The following is a 20,854-nucleotide window of genomic DNA, read 5'->3' on the forward strand; positions in this document are numbered from 1 at the left end:
GCAGTCAGCCAGAAGCAGCTGATCGTCGGAGACAAAGAATACTAACAAGTGGAAAACAAAACAGCTGATTCGGGTGAGACTACTTTCCTTACCTCTCTACAAGCGACCGGTTCTGGGAAAAAGAACTCAGCTTCGGGGGGGGGGTTCTACCCCTCTCTCCTGAACTATAAGCGGCAGTTTAATTTTGGGGAAATTAAAACTGACTTATAACAATATTGTAAAGATAATTGAGGCATAAAGGAAGGATAACTTTGGAAACTTTTGTATTTATAAATCTTTTTTTACTCCTTGTTTGGAAACCATTGGATTTTAACTTTTTTAAAGTATGGTGGGAATGGACATCTAATGACATCTAGTGGCAAAATTGAGAACTACATTTAACCTTGCTATTTTTTTTATCTTACTAAGTTGTTTGGATTGGAGTTTTCAAACTTGGCTGGATGCCCAGACACAGCTTATAGTTTAAACACTTTGGTGTCCTTGGAATTTATAGTCGTGAAGATTGTGGCTGAAAAAGAAAAGACTCTTTTTGGATTGCCCTTTTCTACAGGATGGATTACAATTATAAATAAAAAATGTTTTTGAAGTCAACTGACTTCCTTGGAGTACAAATACAGCTTGACCTGGAATTTTTATAAGCTGTTTTGAAAGAATGAATAACAAGACATTTCTTCTAACAGAACACTTTGTGTTATAAATTATGGTATATAATTTTTTCTCTGTTTTTTTTTCTACCTTCTCTTTTTTCCATTTTGTTCTTTTTTTACTACTTACTATTTTTTATTATTTATTTGTCCTATTTGTTAGGAGCCTATTGGCTTATAAATTTTGACTTACTTGATGGATTATAAAGTATGATTAAAAGATAAAGTTGAGCGTCCCCAATCTATCTAAAGTTGGAAAAAAGGAACTTCTGCTCCCTCTTCTGCTTCTGCAAGTCTATCAGAGATCAATTGATACAATGTTTCAACAAGAAAAGGTAATAACTTCCAAAAGGAAACTCAAGCAACATTACAAGCAATTCAAGGGGCAATTGCTACTCAAATGGTGGTTACAACAAGAAACCATGAGATGAAAAGTGATTTTGATAAAATGAATCAAAAAATTAATAACATGGACTCTGAATTTGAAAATTTTAAACAGATGATTACAGATAATCAACAAAGAATCCAAAAAATAGAAGATAAATCAACTGAGGTTGACCAGAAATTAGAAGTCTTAAAAAGATAAAAATCAGAAATTGATGCAAATAAATGGAGAACTAGAAGTCTCAATAGCTGGGATGGAGATGGAAAGAGCCTCATATTTTTTAAGATTTCAAAATATAATGGAAGATAAGGAAGAGGATCTTCTAGACGGAATTATTGGTAGACTCATTAGGAATCGGGAAACAGGAAATGGAAGGAGAATTAGATCAGATCTATCGAGTCAACTCAAACTATGCTAGAAGAAATAAAGTCCCCAGGGAAGTACATGTTAGATTTCTCAAAAGATCTACAAGAGATGAGATTCTGAGAAGAGTAAAAGACGAACCTTTGAAATACAAAGAAAAAGAAATTGTGGTCCTCAAACAAATTCCTAGGAGAATAGAGAATCTCGAAGAGAATACCAGTTTCTAACTAGGAAATTAGTTGAAAAAGGAGAGAATTTCAGTTGTCTGATTCCAGATGGGATTTTTATCTATTGGGACATGAAAAGATATAGATTGGATATGCCACTTAAAGCAATGGAATTCTTCCAACAACCATAGAGCATTTCTGGAAGGAGGTGATTTTGAATCTGGTACAAAGAGAGAAACAAAGAAACAGGAAGAAATGGCAGTAGAAGGAGCAGTCAAACCAAGAGAGGAGGAAGAAAATAAAAATACACACACAGAAGAAGGAGCAAGACCAAGAGATCAGAGACAGATAAGACTGACTAGAAGATTGAGACCTAGATATAATTGAAAGAGATGGAGAAAGAGAGTGGGATTTTGTCAATGAATATAAATGGACTAAATTCTCCCTCAAAAAGGAGAAAATTCTTTACACGATTACAAAAAATAAAAATGGATATAAATTGTCTCCAAGAAACACATATTAAGAGACAACACTATAAGTTGTTAGAACAGCTGAAAGCTTAAGGAGAAAATAGAAAAATTTGGAGAAGTGGCAGGGTTGAAAATAAACAGAGAAACAAGAGAAAAGACTAAAGTGCTAACAAAGAATCTAACAGAAAAACAAAAAAATCAACTAACAAAAAAATCTTCAAATAGTTAAAAAAGAAATATTTGGGAATTTACTTAACAGCAAGATGTGTAACAATAAAAGAAGTTAATTATGTAAGACTGCTAAAACAAATAAAACTGGACCTGGAAAAGTGGAAAAACCTACAACTTTCAACACTGGGGAGAATAGCAACAGTGAAAATGAATATCTTACCAAAAATACTCTTTTAATTTCAAACGATTCCTGTAAGGCTGGGAAAAGTCTTTTTTGATGAATTGAATACAACAATACTGAAATTTATCTGGCAAGGGAAAAAAAGCTAGAATTAAAGTGAAAATGCTACAAGAAGCAAAAGACAGTGGAGGATTTGGACTGCCAGACTGGAGGTTATACTTCTGAGCAACTATTCTAACATGGCTTAAAGAAAGGATTATGCTTAGAGATAAAAGACTATTTTCCTAGAGGGGCATGACCTACAAATTGGTTGGCATGCCTTTCTGTGGTATGGGAAGAATAAAATACATAGATACTTTCAAAACCATCTTATAAGGAATGCACTCCTCTCAGAATGGAAAAAAATAAAAGAAAAAAATTACATTAAGATACCTGGATCGAAAGCTTTTGTTTACCCAAATTAAATTAATTACAATAAAGTTGTGACTTATAAAGATATCTTGGTCAATGAAAGAAAGTTGAAAGACAAGATTTACAAGAACAAGGTATCTATCATGGTGGCCATATTTGCAAATCAAAATGAGATATGAAAAGATGCTAAAATAATGGGATTCTATAAAGAACAGACAGAATTTGACCAAATACTGTTAAAAATAGATGAAAAGTTGATTAAGAAACTCTATTAATATCTATTAAGCTTAAAAGATGGAGAAAGAACAAGTAACATGGTCAGATCATCATCTCCTGCGGCTGGTCTTCCGTTACGCCACCCCCCCACCGCTGGGCGGCAGAACTAACCAGGTGGTTCCGCCCCAGGCGCCTAATGGACCCGGAACGGTTCCAGATGGCGCTTGGGTCTACACCCATCGCCCTCACCCACAGCCCAGTCGATGCCTTGGTGGATGCCTGGGAAAGGGCGGCCGCCGGGGCACTTGACTGTGTTGTACCCTTGTGACCTCTGACTCAGCGCAGATCCCATTGGGCTCCATGGTTCTCTGCGGAGCTCCGGGAGATGAAGCGTCGGAGACGGGGTCTAGAGAGCGGTTGGAGGTCCAGCCGATCCGAATCTGACCGATTGCAGTTAAGAACCCTTATAAGGTCTTATCTTGCGGCGATGAGGACAGTGAGGTCTAATTACTTCGCTGCCCTCATCGCGTCCGCAGATAATTGCCCGGCTGCCCTGTTTAGAGTGACTTGCTCCCTCCTTAACCAGGTGGTGAGGGAGGATCCCTTGCAGGGACGAGCCGAGGAGTTTAGTCATCATCTGGCGGACAAAATCGCTCAGATCCGGGCCGGTCTGGACTCTGACTGGGTAGAGTCTGACATGGAGGAATCGGACGGTCTTGAGCATGTTATCTGGACTGAGTTCGATCCTGTTTCCCCTGATGATGTGGACAGGATCATGGGGAGGCTGAGCACCACCACCTGTTTGTTGGATCCGTGCCCCTCCTGGCTGGTTTATGCGGCCCGGGAGGAGACACGAGGCTGGTTCCAGGCAGTAATAACTGCTTCTTTGAAGGAGGGTGTCTTCCCTGCCGCCTTGAAGGAGGCGGTGGTGAGACCCCTCCTCAAAAAGCCTGCCCTGGACCCAGCTGTTTTAAATAATTATCGTCCAGTCCCCAACCTTCGCTTTTTGGCAAAGGTTGTTGAGAGTGTGGTGGCGTATCAGCTTCCTCTCTTCCTGGAGGAAACTGATTATCTGGACCCGTACCAATCGGGTTTCAGGCCCGGACACAGCACGGAGACGGCATTGGTCGCACTGGTGAATGATCTCTGGTGGACTCGGGACAGGGGTTGCTCCTCTGTCCTAGTCCTATTAGATCTCTCAGCGGCTTTTGATACCATCGACCATGGTATCCTACTGCGGCGTCTCAGGGGGTTGGGAGTGGGAGGCACCGTTTTACGGTGGTTCTCCTCCTATCTCCTGGGCCGCTCGCAGTCGGTGTTGACGGGAGGGCAGAGATCCACCCCGAGGCCTCTTGTTTGTGGAGGTCCTCAGGTGTCGGTTCTCTCGCCCCTCCTGTTCAACATCTATATGAAGCCGCTGGGTGAGATCATTCGCGGTTTCGGGGTGGGGTATCATCAGTACGCTGATGATACCCAACTTTTTCTTTCCACCCCGAACCAACCCAGCGATGCCCTCGCCGTGATGTCCCGTTGCCTGGAGGCGGTCCAGGTCTGGATGGGGAGAAACAGGCTTCGTCTCAACCCTGCCAAGACTGAGTGGCTGTGCATATCGGCATCTCGGGTTAACCAGACCATTCCATCTTTAACGATGGGGGGTGAGGTGTTAGCCCCCGTTGATAGGGCTCACAACTTGGGCGTCCTCCTTGACTCCTGGCTCAATTTTGAAGACCATATAGGAGCTGTGACCAGGGGGGCTTTTGCCCAGCTTCGCCTGGTACGCCAGTTGCGACCCTACCTGGACCGAGATGCCCTACGCACAGTCATTCATGCGCTCGTGACCTCCCGTTTAGACTACTGCAACACTCTCTACATGGGGCTGCCCTTGAGGACCACTCGGAGGCTTCAGCTGGTGCAGAATGCAGCTGCACGAGTTGTGATGGGGGTCCTTCGGGAAAGGGTGGTATACAAATCTAAATAAATAAATAAATAAATAAATAAATAAATAAACAAAAAAACAAAAAAACAAAAACAAAACAATGATAATATGGGCAAAGAGCTTTGGATATAATATAGAATTAGAAGACTGGCAAAAGTTATGGGGAAGAAATGTCAAATTAACTAAAGCAGTGGCATATAAAGAAAACTTACATAAAATGTTTTACACCATTGAGATTAGCAAAAATGTTTAAAAATACTTTGAATAAGTGTTGGAAATGCAAACAAAAACCAGGCACTTATTACCATATCTGGTGGACATGCCCTAAAGCAAAAAGATTTTGGTTCAAAATACATTTCTGGTTAGAGAAAATGAATTATTTTTGTTAGGAATAATAGGAGGAAATTATGAGAAAGATTGTATATATTTAATTTTACACGTATTAACTGCAGCAAGAATTGTATTTGCCCAACAGTGGAAAAATGAAAATTTACCAACTGAAGAAGAATTAATTAAGAAAATTTTAGAGTGTGCAGAAATGGTTAGATTGACTTTAAAGATAAAAGAGAAAGAAGATTCAGTGTATTTTAGAACATGGGATAATTTCTATCAATGGCTAGACAAATGAGTTAGAAAGGAATGTGATATGTAACTTTCAATATATATTAGCAAGAAGACTATCGAGTGATTAATTAACATATTGATGATAATTAACTATTGTCTATTGTTTTTGTTAAACGCATGAACCCCAACATTATGCTGTTTGCTAAATATTGAGAATGTTATTTGAAAAAATCCTAACCCCAACCCCAATCCTAACAATCCTAACCCAAATCCCAACCCCACCTCATTCCTAATCCTATAAAAACTAATAAAACATATATGTGTGTGTGTGTGTGTGTGTGTGTGTGTGTGTGTGTAGATCTTTGGTCATTCGGGTTTTTTCCCACGTAAAACTGGAGGTATCAGGGCAACGTTTCGACGAAATCTCATCCGTCATCCTCAGGCTGGTGACTTCAGCTTCTCCCAGAAGAACGAAGCTGAAGTCACCAGCCTGAGGATGAAGGATGAGATTTCGTCGAAACATTGCCCTGATACGTCCAATTTTACGTGGGCAAAAACCTGAATGACACACACACACACACACACACAAACACACACACACACACATATATATATATATAAAACAATAATAATTTTTTAAAATCCGGCGATCATATAAAGTAGGTGATCCTTTAGTTACATAAAAACAACCTATAATATACCATAAAACTACAATTAGATGCAATCTAGAAAAAATTGTACCTCTAACTGGGAAGCTTAGCTGCTGTAGTATTGATGATTTTATGCAATAGCCTGTTTGTGGCTTCCGATACAACTTTTCCAGGCAGGCATTCCAATCTTCCACACTATAAACTGAGCAATCCTGCAAACTAGTGACAATGTCACCAACAAAAAGACCTCTAGGACCATTAGCAGGAGAATCCTAAAAAAAAGAGAGAAGAAAAAATGCTCATCCTGGACTGAAGACCACTTACTTTTGTTTTATTGGCTACATTTTCATATATGGTAGTTTAACCATGATCTGAAGAGGAATGAGCGAAGCAAACTCCCCTTTTAACAAAACCAGTGGGGTATTGGAAAAAAAGTGTTTTCTCTTCTGATTATTCTGGCCATCCAGATTGATAAACAGTGATTAGCACTACTGTAAGTAAAACAATATGAATAGCCACTACAATATTAGTAATGTACTCCTGATGCAAATGTGATTATTCTCAGTATCAAATCTTTCCCATTTTAATAAATGTGTTTACACTTAAAGCTGATTAATAATCATGTAGACCTGGTTATATTTCATTATATCACATAGGATTAGGTTTATTTAATATACTTCACTATTAATACCATACATATCTTAGCACAGAAAAGTAATAAACTGGATTACTGTGAAACAGAGCTTTAGTTTATTTTATATCCTATCTTTCCACTTCAAAGAGTATTCAATGTAGAAAAAACAAAGCTTTAATTAAAGCAGAAAACCGAATGAGTTATACTATATAGTATATATAGTATGGGACGCGGTGGCTCAGTGGGTTAGGACGCTGAGCTCGTCGATCAGAAGGTCGGCAGTTTGGCAGGTCGAATCCCGAGTGCCGCGTAACAGAGTGAGCGCCTGTTACTCGTCCCAGCTTCTGCCAACATAGCAGTTCGAAAGCACGTAAAAATGCAAGTAGAAAAATAGGGACCACTCCGGTGGGAAGGTAACAGCGTTCCGTGCGCCTTTGGTGTCTAGTCATGCCGGCCACATGACCACGGAGACGTCCTCGGACAAACGTTGGCTCTTTGGCTTTGAAACGGAGATGAGCACCGGCCCCTAGAGTCGGAAACGACTAGCACGCATGTGCGGGGGAACCTTTACCTTTATATATAGTATGTAGGTCTTGGCGTATTCGGGTCTTTTCCCGTGTAAGATTGAGGGTGTCTTGGCGACATTTCGACGAGGTCCCACTCGTCATCTTCAGGCTGGTGTCTTCGGCTTCGTGCTTGTGCAAGCAAAGCGTGATCGGAGCTGCCATCTCTCTATAAATATTGGTGGGGTTGTGTGTGGTGCTGGCTTTGTTGCTGTAAGCGGGTTGGTTGGCTGTGTTGTTACATCCTGATTGGATGATGGAGTTATTGTTTACAGCTGAGTCGGTTGTTTTGTAACATCCTGTGTGGCTGAGGTGATGGCTGTGTGCCTATTAGTCTTTTGTGTTGTAATGACTTGAGTGTTGTAACAACTTGAGTGATGGGCGGTGACATCACTCAAGTCGTTACAACACTCAAGTCATTACAATATATATATATAGTGTGTGTGTGTGTGTATTAAGTGTATGTCTGCATATCTATACATACACACACAATCTATGTCCATAATTTCCAAATAACCTTCCAGTATATATCACCAACACTTTTAGAAAAGAGAAAAATCACCACTATCTTTGACTGTACAGATGACAAACTATTCTTCCAAAGAGGTGAATTTATAATGCTGTTACCTGAGTGACTTCAGTAACAAGTGCTCCTGCACCAGTGTAATAAAATGGGTAAAGAATAGCAGGTAGAAAGAAGAGAACTACAAGACCCGCAGCACCAAGCACAAAGTTATGCCAGACACCTGCAAAACCAGAAAAACAAAGCATTTAATGTCTACCCATGCAAGAATAAGCTAAATAGAATTTTAATATGTAGAACTATTTTTTATTTTATTACAATAGCAATTTAATCTAAATCTCATAAATTCTGCTTCAGGAGTGAAGCTAACATTAAGATTTTGAAAATGAAGTGTTTAAATGCAACTGGAACCATACCGGTAAATGCTACAAGTTTATGGTTAACAGACGTCTTGACTTAAAAAATGTATATGAAAGTCATAAAAACATGACTGGGAACCACTCCGACTTTCAGCACAAAGGACAAGCACAGCTAGGGCAATAAAAATGAACTATCCTGAGAGGTATTTCTGAATGAATATCATATTCATAGTTGTCATTATGGTCAAGAAAAAAAAGCTCCTGTCAAGCAAGTGTGACTCCCATGGTCTTCACGTACATATCTATCTGGAATTGGTTGACTGTTACCTTCTTATAGGAAAGGTTTCTAACTTCCCAGTTTAACTTACAGCCCTGGAATAGCCTACTAGCCTCCCATCTAAATACCAATCAGGACTGACCCCCCCCCCAAACCTTTACTGCAACAGTAAACCCAATTAACTCACCTGCACAAAAAATTCTTAGCTGCTGAATCGGAGATATTAGTTGTAAGTGTGTAGTGAACAGGTCAACAAATGCCCCGGGATAGACAATAAATATAAAAATTCCATAGCCATTAAACCGAACTTGCTCTCTAAAAAACAATAGAAAATATTTTTAAAGACTGAATCAATCATTTGTAACCAAACAGATCAACATGCTTCACAGTATCTGCATAGAATTTTAGTTTCTACTAGTATGTCTACCACTATAGTTAATTTTTTTTATCCCATTTATATCCCGCTCTTCTCCGAAGACTCAGGGCGGCTTACAATCTAAGAAGCACAAATCAATGTGCTTAGCAATAGCCTTCATTCTATGTATATGCCTGCTTATTAGGATGAATTGCCATTAACCTAAGAAGAATGTATTTCAGAAGAACAAAATAATAATCATAACAAGCATATTTTGTAAAGCAGTTAATGTTACTTCATTCCAAGTATTCAGTGTGCTTTATTTCAATTATCTGAACTATAACCTTTACCACAATCTGCAGGCAGAACTATTACTCTCCAAAAGGGGTGTAGTATATAACCCACTACGATTTGTTTAAGTATAAAAGGTATAGAACTTTTTGATCTGTTATTCAGTATCTAACCAGCACAATATAACAGATCTGTTCCATGAAAGAAAAAGAAGCAGTCTAAAGCTATGGTAACAGTCAGAAATCTGGGAATTAAAAGATAATTGAAGGACAATGAGGGTTTAGTTTATAGTGAAGTAGTAATTAAAAAAGAATTTCATGTCAAATCCTTCCTTATCAGACACCCTGTGTTATCATGGCAATCAAGTGAAACTGATTTGTACTGGTGGGCTCAAAAGGTAATTCTTCATCCTATATGATCTTTAAAGCAATCATGTTTGCTTTCCAACAAAGGAACTGGTTTTCACTCCAATTTATTTCCAAACAGATAAAATTTTACAACATACCAGAACACTACTAACTGAACTGCTGCTACAGATTTTCATGGATACTATATGAACATTATGAAATAATGGGGCAACCTCCTACATTTGACCAAAACTAATGTTTGCAGTAAGAGCATAAGTATAGCTATCATTTTTAACAATAGTATGCTGAATTAGATATATTAGAAACATGAAAGTACTAATTGACAAAGTGATACAATAACAGGTAAAGTGAGCAAAAAGTAACTGTGAGCATAACTCTGTGAGTTCTCCCTAGAACTAAGGAGAACTTCCTGACAGAACAATTAACCAGTGGAACAACCTGCCTCCAGAAGCTGTGAATGCTCCAACACTGGAAGTTTTTAAGAAGAGATTGGACAGCCATTTGTCTGAAATGGTATAGGGTTTCCTTCCTGAGCAGGGGGCTGGATTAGATGACTTCCAAGGTCCCTTCCAACTTTACTATTATGATTGTGTTATGGATAATACTGAAATTTGACAAATAAAATAAATGAATAGACTATAGAAATCAGAATTCAGTTCCTTTTTTCAAGAAATCTTTCATTTGTGGCCAAGATAAAATAAACAAGAAAAGAAAAGAAAAAGAAAAAATACAAAGTTATCATCCTGGCCCCAAAAGGTCTCAAGCAGTAGAAGGAAATAGTGAGTAGAGTATATTATAATGTTAAAAGTTTAATTCTAAGATCAGAGTAACTCTCAAGAGCATAATATTTTTAGCATTATCTATAAACTATAAGATCAAAACACAAGTAACATCAATAAAAAATATTTCCTAAAACCTACAAAGATAGTACTTTAATCTATATTAAATCACAGCATGATGAAACTGAAGAAAAGAAAGTAAATAAACTTATGCCTTCTCCAGTTTTTGTCATAGTTCCACACAGTGCTTTTTTTGTAAAAGAAAAAGGTGACGGAACTCACACATGTCATATAACCCGCCTTGCCTACCCTACAAGGTTCCATCCAAAAAAGGTGCCGGAACTCCGTTCTGAGCGTTCTATGAGAAAAAAAGCCCTGGTTCCACTGAGGTAACACAAAGCCTAGCTACTGATTACATGACAGAAGGTTTCAAATCTTCTAAGAGGATCTTCACAAGGCACTTACAGTACATAATTTTCCAACATGTTTGTGTAATGGGGTAAATTAAATTGGTCCAACTGTTCTTGAGAAATTTACAGTGCATTAATATATGGCTGTTTCTACCTCATTAGCACCACATGGGCGGGTGTGTTCAAATAGTGGAATTTTAGCATATCTGCCTTGCAGCAATGCAAAAGGCAAGATTTTTGATCAAGTTTAAAGAAGATAAGTAGTAAATCTTTTGCTGGTTCTCATATACCCTCAGCAACTCAAATTCTATTGTACTAAGACAACCTATTTACCTCAACGCAATATTTTATACTATTCATTCTTTGAATAAGCATTTACGTAGCCTGACTGTAACCTAACGACATTAAAAATGATGCCAAAAGCCTATATGAGACAAGCTTCTGCTCTATCACCAATTTCCAGTTTGAGGGGAAGTTATCAGCGAAACTTAATGATAACCCTTCTGAGAAAAAAGTTTTTAGCTGATAATTAGCCACGAACCTCAAAATGCACATCTGAATTCAGGCCATTCCTAGTTCTATTCCAACCAGGGCATCTGTTTTCCTACCAGGGGGATCAGATATAACTTAAGAATTTCATTTGCATCAGCTCCAATGCTTCTTGAAATAAATGTCAAGAATTTGGGACAAACATCTGGCCTCAAAATGAAGGTTTAATGAAGCTGGAATTAATTATGCACCTTTAGGGAAGAAGATGCACTTATAGCAGATTATGAACTTAACCTTAGGTATATTATGTGCTCACAAAATGTGGTCCAGTTCCTTTTCAGTGGAAAGTCACCCCAAGATTCTCTATCATTTTATCTCCTTCCTGTTTTGTTTTTGAGATTTTTAGCCCATATACTCTCATATAGGTAAACATGAGAAATTAAGAAATCATAGAAATTAAGGCTTCTAGCAAATGATATTTTTTCTGGTTACAAAATCAAAATGTGGATTGCATTACCTAATAGCTGCCACTCCATGGCCAACTTCATGTATAATACCACTGATGAGGATTGCTGTGAAGAAATAGGACAGCTGGCTGATGGGAAGGTTTACACCAGGCACCTGTTTTTAAAGACACAACAAGATGCAAGGCAGCAAGAGATGCAGTGATTGGTCTTCCTGCATTCTGATAACACAGCTGCCCTAAAAACCACTACAGATTTCCCAGTGTTCCTATAAAGCAGGGCTTTTTAACCGATGGTACGCGTATCACCGATGGTACATTGGCACCTGGCAGGTGGTACACAACCGTCCTAAAGAAGTGGGGGGGGGGGAATAAGCTGAAGCGGTGGCAGCACCACACAAGCCTGAGCGAGACGGCTGGAGCTGCAGGGCTGTCAGGGCTCAGCAGAAGTGCCAGGATCAGCGCCGGGCTCTAGCTGATCAGCGCTTCTGCAGGGCTGTCAAAGCTTAGCAGAAGCACCAGGAACAGCTAGAGCCTGGCGCTTCTGCTGAGCCCTGAAGAAGCGCCAATCAGTTGGAGCCGTGTTGATCCTGGTGCTTCTGCTGAGCCCTGACAGCCCTGCAGAAGTGCCGATCAGCTGTCAGGGCTCAGCAGAAGTGACAGGATCAGCACAGGAAGGAAGGAAGGAAGGAAGGAAGGAAGGAAGGAAGGAAGGAAGGAAGGAAGGAAGGAGAATGAGAAGGAGGGAGGCAGGGTGGGAGGAAAAAAGGAAGGAAGGAACCCCCCTGATGGTAACCACAATGCTAATGCAGTCTTCAATGAAATTGAGTTTGACAGCCCTGATATAAAAGGTTAAGTGAATCTGGTTTCCCCATTGACTTTGCTTGTCAAAAGGTTGCAAAAGGGGATCACATGACCTTGAGACACTGCAGCCATCATAAATATGAATCAGTTGCCAAGCATCCGAATGTAAATTACATGACTCTGGGAATGCTGAAATGGTCATAAGTGTGAAAAATGGTCATGTCACTTTTTTCAGTGCCGTTGTAACTTCTAACAGTCACTAAGTGAACTGTTGTAAGTCGAAGACTACCTGTACTTTATCACTTTTCCTTTTTTTTTTTTTGGTCATCAAGTTTTTGACACCTTGCTAGGCGACTGGTGGTATTCGGATATTGCCATATCCTAAAAGTAGTACAATGGCTGAAAAGGTTGAAAAGTCCTGTTATAAAGAACTCGTTTTCATGGGGGGGAAATAAGATACAAAGGAGAAAAATTATAACCAGATATAATCCCGTCATATTTACACACTATCCTGGTTGAAAAACCCCTAACTCCAAATCACAAGAGTTAGTGAAGAAAGGCAGTAATATACTTCATTTTATTGTCCCAAAGGTACTTTTTCAAAAGACAACTGGCCTTTTCTTCTTTTTTTTCCCCTTGAAAATATTTTGCTTTTTATCCTAAAGAACTGATGAAGCTTCTTGGATGAAAAGCGAAACATTTTCAAGGAAAAAAACAAGAAAAGTCTAGTTGCCTTTTGAAAAAGTACCTTTGGGACAACAAGGACTTGGATGATTGAAAATCTCCATAGACATTTACCTCTTTTTATGTTCCTTAAAACCGAAAATGAAAAAGCCTAAATCAAACTTTTTCAACTGTTGTGCCCTCCACAAATTTTCAACTATAGTTTAGCTCTGGGGTCCCCAATCCCTGGTCTGTGGACCAGTATCAGGCCGCGGCATACCAGCAACTGGTCCGCACAAACAAGCAAAGCCCCATCCGTGGGATGCAGGCAGCCCACAAAACCATGCACTCTCCGGTCCATGGAAAAACCTTTCTCCACAGAACCAGTCCCTGGTGCCCAAAAGGTTGGGGACCTCTGGTTTAGCTAAAACCAGCATTGCCAATCTTCACGTATGGCCAGCCAGAACACACAGAGGGCACCAGATTGGTAAAGTCTATTTAAGATATCTTAAAGTGCTTCATCCTGGAGAGAATCTATATGGTTGCTAACAGTCAGTACCGACTAGATGGTATAAAATCAATTTTAAAAAGTGCTATTCAGAATCCACTGCATTCAATATAGCTGTTTTGGATAGTTATCTAGAGATAGAATGAGTTTGTGTGTAGATCAAATGAATGGAAAACATGTTAAGAGGAATATATTTTCATTTTAATGTGCTAATACAATTTTATCTCAATATTATTTGATTGTTTATTGCAATTAAAACATTAAGAATGTATTAATAAAAATACACACAGGGAGGGGAAGAATTATTTCATCTCTCCATAAATATTATCTGATTATGTGTTTACATGCCACACTTAATTGAACAGCTCTCATTTATAAATACGAACCTAACTGCATTTAATATTATATTCATTGCCAAGTTTGGACTACAGTTATATTGTGGCAAGTCCAAAAGAGCCAACTTGATCTCAGCTGAAAAACTGAAACTTTAAACAGGCTCTCATTCTGTTTACTCATTTTTATAAGTTGACAATGGCAATACATTAAAATGGGGGGGAGGGATAAAAATGTTCTAAGAAAATATAGTTATATTTAACATCAAAGTATTAAAAACACAATAAACCAAAATAAATCTATCATAAAAAGATGACAATTTGCTCATTAAAAGCCTTTTGGAAAAGCACCATTTTTAACATTATTTGGAACACCATTAAAGAAAGGAACGGTGATCAATGCCACAACAGAAAAACACTTTTTTTCTAGAAAAAAAGCATACTGAGTCCATATTATTTAGAAAAGGCAGTCCTGTAAGTATCTAGGTGACAAACCTTACAGGTCTTTACAGGTCAAAGCAAGCACTCTGAGTTGTAACTAAAAGTTGTATCTCTGCAATAAATGGACAGCATCCAGGTATTGTGTTTTTTTCTCTTTTTCCTGGACATTTTTTTTTGGGGGGGGGGGTCTACATAGGTACTTTAGGTTACCTTGTGTTCTGGGAAAGTAGCCCCAGAAATCTTTCAATATAAAAATAAATATCAGGACACATCAGCATAGGAAAAGTCTGAATGACTTCTTGTAAGATACTGATTTTAAGTTTTATTTCACTGGTTAGTTTATAAATATACAAATAAAACTCACCACAACCTGTAGCATTTGATCATTTTGACTTGCAGGATTTTCAGTTAACATCTGTGACAGAGTTTGTGTCAGTGTCTTCCCAAGCAGAACCACAGAACCAAACATAGCTGCTATGCCAAAAACCATCCCTATGTTAAACCTGAAGCAAGCATGTAAATATTGTTATAAATTAATAGCATCTCCAACTTGGCAAGCACACATGGCAAATTCAAATATTCAATTCCCTACCCCAGAAACATGCATTCATTGTACAAAAAAGAATACTTAGCACCAAGACAAAAGGACATCCTATTTAGCTGTACTGTTTCATGTAAACAAGCAGTTTCAGAACAGTAGCCACGCTGATTGGAAGGATATAAAAGAATTTCCAGTAATTGTCTCATAGACGTCTGAATGGTATTTCTGAAACAATACCAGAGATAAAGAAATCTTGGCTTCCATCTTCCCCAGTTGTAGAAAAGGCGGTTGAAAAAAGCTGTCTGCCATCGCACATGGAATGGAGAAACTGACAGTCCATAGGATGCAAGCCACTCCTCATAATGTTCTTTCAGAGAAGATGACTGTAAAAGAAGGTGAATACAGTAAAACAAAAAAGGAACTGAAGAAGTTTGCAAATTAGAAGTATGATTGCACAAACATCTCATTTAAATAATAATAATAATAATAAACCTTTATTGTCAAAGTACAACATGTGTACATTGAGATTAGCTGAGCCTCCCCCTGTGCTCTCTCCCCCCAACACACAGTGACAACAAACCCTCCCTTATTTCTAGAAAATGTCCCTAACTAATGGGGGCTAGCAAGCCAACATTTGGTATGTCAAGAACATGTTAAGGACATTCTGACAAAATGGCTATTAAGAGCAAGTGGTTCATTCACAAAATAGCTGCCTTATCTATAGACAAGACACCAACATAGCAGAACATTATTTGTCTCTTCTCTTATTCTTCTACCCCTGCTTATGTTTATCCTGTTCCTGAAAGATACATATTCTTCTCAAATAAGTACTGGGCCAAGCCATCCACCATTTTTTTTCCTTAAAAAATGAATGGATACATTTGGAATTCACAGACATTCTAGGAAATGAAGATGATGCTGAAAGCTGGTTTTCTCTCTTATGTTTCAATATAAAATGTCAGGAGAGGCGAGAACTTGCCAAGTATCAACAGAATTGCTATGAGCATTATGTGATGAAGATTCCACAATGAAGGGGCAGAATTTAGATTATTAACTGCTATATTTTTGACTGGTTTCAGCTGTTCTTTAGATTGGATGTAAAGCAGGAGTGGCTGGGGAATTCTGGGAGTTGAAGTCCACAAATCTTAAAGTTGCCAAGGTTGGATACCCTGATGTAAAGCATCAAGAGTGCATTATTTCTCAACATTATTTTCTGGAATGCACATCATACCTCTGGAAAAGACTTGCTATTTTGGAAGAAACTGCAGTAGTAGATTCCTGTAATAGCAATGAAAATAATGAACCCAACATGCTTACTGAAATGAATGAGTAAACAAAATCAAAGAGAAGATGAGAAGAACCAGAATTCTGACAACAGAATTTGAAGAGATTTGCAAGGTTTGGGGAACGTTACTGTAACTACAGTATAGGCACTTCCAAACTGAAGACATGTGCCTAATTCATTTTGAATACAGGTAGTCCTCGACTTATGACCACAACTGAGCCCAAGATTTCCATTCCTAAGTAAGGCAGTTAAGTGAGTTTTGCCCCATTTTACAAACTTTTCTGCCACAGTTGTTAAGTGAATTACTGTAGTTGATAAGGGAATCATGTAGTCATTAAATAGATCAGGCTTCTTGCATTGACTTTGCTTGTCTGATGCCAGATCCCTGGGAAGGTTACAAATGATCACGTAACTCCAGAACAGTATAACTGTCATAAATACATGACTGATTTTTTTTCCACATAACCAGATGCTGCAATTTCATAAGTGTGAAAACCAGTCATATGTCACTTTCTTCAGTTTCATTATAATTTCAAATGATCATTAAACAAATAATTACCTGTATCAGTGAATGGTTCAAAATCTTAACACAGCACATAAAAATGAAGGATTCCAGTTAAATATGATTGGTTTAAGAAGACAATAAACATATTTGAAAACACTCATGAAATTGACTTATTTCTGATATACAAGATAAGGCTGCCCCAAGCACCCCCTCCCCTTCCAAGGCCATTCATGGGATTTTGACAATCCTGCATGGGAAAAGAACCCCAGAAGCTACAAGCAGCAAGTTAGCTGATAATCATGCCTGCACGCTTTTAACATCCAGCATAATTCAGAATACCAGACCTAATGCCTAATAAATAACAACAACCACCTGCCCTCTAGAGCTACTTATGTTAACAAAGTGCAGGTAGTCCTCAACTTACAAAAGTTCATTTAGTGACTGTTTGAAGTTACAATGGCGCTGAAAATTGACCATTTTTCACATGTACACCCTTTGCATCATCCCCAAAGTCACATGATCAAATTTCAGATGCTTGGCAACTGACTCATTTATAACCGCTGTAGTATCCCCTTTGCAACCTTCTGACAAGCAAAGTCAGTGGGGAATCTATATTCACTTAACAACGGTGTTACGAATCTAACAACTGCAGTGATTTTACTTAACTGTGGCAAGAAAAGTTGTAAAATGGGGCAAAACTCACTTAACAAATGCGTCCCTTAGCAACAGAAATCTGGGGCTCAATTGTGGTCGTTAACTCCAGGACTATAAAAAAGAGGCTCCCTCGGTCAGAAAGCCGCATAAGCAGCCCTGCATAGTTCGGATCCTTTTTCCTTGGGCAGCTGAGATAGCACAAGGCAAGTGGCAGAGCCCGAGTGAGAGTTGTGCAGAACGGGGAGAAGGGACGTGGCCGCTATGAGGTGCTCCTCTTCCTTCTCTGCAGACTTGAGGAACGTATCGCCCGCAAAGATTTCTCATTCAAGGGCCTAAGAAGGGGAAAGGCTCCCGTCTTACCTTCAGTACCGTGTCGGCTATGTATATGGTGCACCAGCCCCCCAGTACGCAGACCACCACAGGCAGGGGAATCATAGTGACGGCAGCAAAGCGAAACCAAAGCGACCACAGCGACCAAGCCGGCGACTCACAATTTGCAGCCCGGAACAAAATGTCCCTCGGAACATTTTGTTCCGCATTTCCTGAGAATGAGACTTCCGGAAAGAGCACCGGGAGGAACCTAGGGTGTTGAGTGTGTAGTTCTTAGCGTTGACTTCAGGTTCTACTTTGCAGTTGATAAAAGTGCTTTTTCACGCAAATTCACGTATTGCGTGAAAAAACAGCGGAAGTCTCTATTGTTTTTTACGTTTTGTTCAAATCGTAAGTGACTATTTAGGAAGTCCGAGCGCACATCTTTTCCACCTACTCTCACGCCTGGGTTTTCCTTTTTCTCGAGAAAGCTTTTTAATGCTCCCTAGGCGCAGAGGTCTTCAAACTCGGCCCTTTTATGACTCATGGACTTCAACTCCCAGAATTTCTCAGCCAGGCATGCTGGCTGAGGAATTCTGGGAGTTGAAGTCCATGAGTCATAAAAGGGCCGAGTTTGAAGACCCCTGCCCTAGGGTTTCACTGTCTGTGGAGATTCTCAGTCATCCAGGTGCCCCCAAGGTGCTTTTTCAAACGACAACTGGACTTTCTTGGGTTTTTTTTTTCCTTGGAAGATGTTTCGCTTCTCATCCAAGAAGCTTTTTTAGTGAAAGTCCAGTTGCCTTTTGAAAAGCACCTTTGGGTTTCACTAAGTGGGTTCGGAAGAAAAATCTCACCTGCGCAATTTCTAACCATGTATTTAATGTCATTAAAATGTAGAAGGGGGACAAGCAGCTGGAAGGCTCGAAGCCCCCTCCGATCCTCGCAACAGCGCATAGGTAGGGTCTAGGACAGCGTTTCCCAACCTTAGGAACTTGAAGATGCGTGGACTTCAACTCCCAGAATTCCCCAGCCAGCATAGCTGGCTGGGGAATTCTGGGAGTTGAAGTCCACGCATCTTCAAGTTCCTAAGGTTGGGAAACGCTGGTCTAGGAAGGAAGGCTGTGTTAAAATTTATTGTATCGGAAGCAAAGACTCTCGTACCAATATCCTGGAACCATTGATGTACTTTATGCCGTTGTTTGTGTCACAGATATTAGGAGATATAACTTACAGGTAGTCCTTGACTAATGGAAAGCAAATGTATTAGATTACAGGGGTAGGGAACTATGGCCCTTTTATGACTTGTGGACTTCAACTCCCAGAGTTCCCATGCTTCAACTCAGTTTTAGAAGAACCAGCGGAAGTTCCAGCGGAAACCCGAACCCGCCCCACCCCTCGGAAGGTTTGCGCGAGTGCCTCCGTGCGCGCATGCGTTACAACTGCAAGAACGCTTATTCTGCAAAATTCCTTCGAGCCGTTCTGGTGCCAAGCGAGATTCTTGGAACGATCTGCTGAAGACCGGTTGACGCTGTAGCCTTTTATATTATACTTTGGAGTCTACTACACTGTTCTTTCCTTATTCCATACACCACACAGTCGCCGTAGCTTACTTGAAAATAAATGTACTGGTCTGATACATGTAAACTAAGCATTTATCTTTACTCGTGGACTGTATTCCTTGGCGGGAATGTAAGGCGAGGGAAGTTTGGGATTTCAAATACAATCTCGTTTGACTTCCTGCGTCCGTAAACTGCAAAAGGCCACCCGCCTTCCCTTCCATTTATGTTCTGCCCCTAGAACAGGGGTAGGCAACCTCGGCTCTTTTATGACTCATGGACTTCAACTCCCAGAATTCCTGAGCCAGCCAAGCTGGCTCAGGAATTCTGGGAGTTGAAGTCCATGAGTCATAAAAGAGCCGAGGTTGCCTACCCCTGCCCTAGAATGACTCCAGGGGGCGAAAAAGCAACACTTCAGATGGGACGACATATATACAGGTGAAATCCGAGGCGGGCGATTGAATTTTTGATTCGGTTTAGCGTAAGCATAACAGAAATGTTTTAAAGGCAGCTTTTTATCTATTTGCAAAGCTTCATCTTGGTGGAAAGATCGGAGTTGTTGACTCTTTTTGAACCAGTTTGCATTATTTTGCCATGTAATTAAAATATATCTTTTTTTAAAAAAAATTATTGGTTTTCTAGTTTTACATTTAAATATTTGAAAAGCAACGTGGCGGCTGAGTTGGTCAATAATTTAATAACATAACAAATATCTTTAGTACAGATCTCAAACTATTACATTAAATGTTTCCTCTCTTTTCCCCTTAGTATTTACTGTCTCATATTTAAATTAATACAATTCTTATATCGATGAAATAAAAAATAACTTTCTTACATTTATCAATATTTTTTACTTTATACATATCCCAGTTGTTTTAACATTCAGTCTTTTTAGACTGCCCTGGTTAATTTTTCCCAATTTTTAGTTTCTCATTAATATTTAATGTTTGATATTTATAATTTCCAAGTTTTAAATAACCCCAATTCCCTTTATCACAGGTATGTCAAACTCGCGACATCACGTGACGTCGCGCGACAGATCGGAACTTTTTCCCATTGCCAAAAATGGGATGGGCGTGGTTTCTCCATGACTCTCTGGTCCGCGGGCCGGCAGTTTGACACCCCTGCTTTATCACAAGTCATCACAAGATCTAATGTTCAGAATACACATATCTATTTGAATTCTCACCATCTTACATCAACTACTTAGTAATACAATATAATATTCTTATTTTCTGGTAATTTCCAGATATCTTAAATTTAGTAACCAAAATTCCTCCTATTTCAACATTTAATACTTCCTGTCTTTTTCTCTTAATATCCACTATCTCATATTTAAACTAATAATTCATTATTACTGCTAAATAAAAACATATTCATCGATAGATTTTTAGCTTATATATATCTTAATTACCGTTACATTTAACCTTTATAAGCAAATCAATATTCATATTAAATATTAATGTTTATACTTCTAAGTTATAAATGACAAAAGTTTTCTTTATCTCATCTCATAACAATATCTAGTATTTAAAGTACACATCTTATCTGAGTATATTCTATTTTAATTCTCAGAAGTAAGTCAAA

General features: G+C 39.0%; 1 protein-coding gene across 2 annotated transcripts in view; it reads right to left on the reverse strand.

Annotated features, from left to right (window-relative positions):
• Nucleotides 1–18,733, reverse strand: part of MBTPS2 (membrane bound transcription factor peptidase, site 2) — a 32,201-nt gene extending 13,468 nt beyond the window's left edge. The window contains exons 1-7 of one of the 2 annotated variants that reach the window (XM_083362672.1): nucleotides 18,566–18,733; nucleotides 15,196–15,341; nucleotides 14,782–14,920; nucleotides 11,724–11,827; nucleotides 8,702–8,829; nucleotides 7,983–8,101; nucleotides 6,250–6,430 (exon numbers count right to left, since the gene is read on the reverse strand). In XM_083362672.1, the coding sequence (XP_083218798.1) occupies nucleotides 6,250–6,430; nucleotides 7,983–8,101; nucleotides 8,702–8,829; nucleotides 11,724–11,827; nucleotides 14,782–14,920; nucleotides 15,196–15,341; nucleotides 18,566–18,598 (850 nt within the window). In that variant the 5' untranslated portion in view covers nucleotides 18,599–18,733. Of the gene's footprint in view, nucleotides 1–6,249; nucleotides 6,431–7,982; nucleotides 8,102–8,701; nucleotides 8,830–11,723; nucleotides 11,828–14,781; nucleotides 14,921–15,195; nucleotides 15,342–17,762; nucleotides 17,886–18,565 lie in introns of those variants that run through there. The other variant, XM_083362671.1, reaches the window with a different exon arrangement.
• Between the last annotated feature and the right edge of the window lie 2,121 nt (nucleotides 18,734–20,854).

The sequence above is a fragment of the Vipera ursinii genome, assembly GCF_947247035.1.
Source record: "Vipera ursinii genome assembly, chromosome: 4".
In the NCBI taxonomy this organism is placed as follows: domain Eukaryota; kingdom Metazoa; phylum Chordata; class Lepidosauria; order Squamata; family Viperidae; genus Vipera; species Vipera ursinii.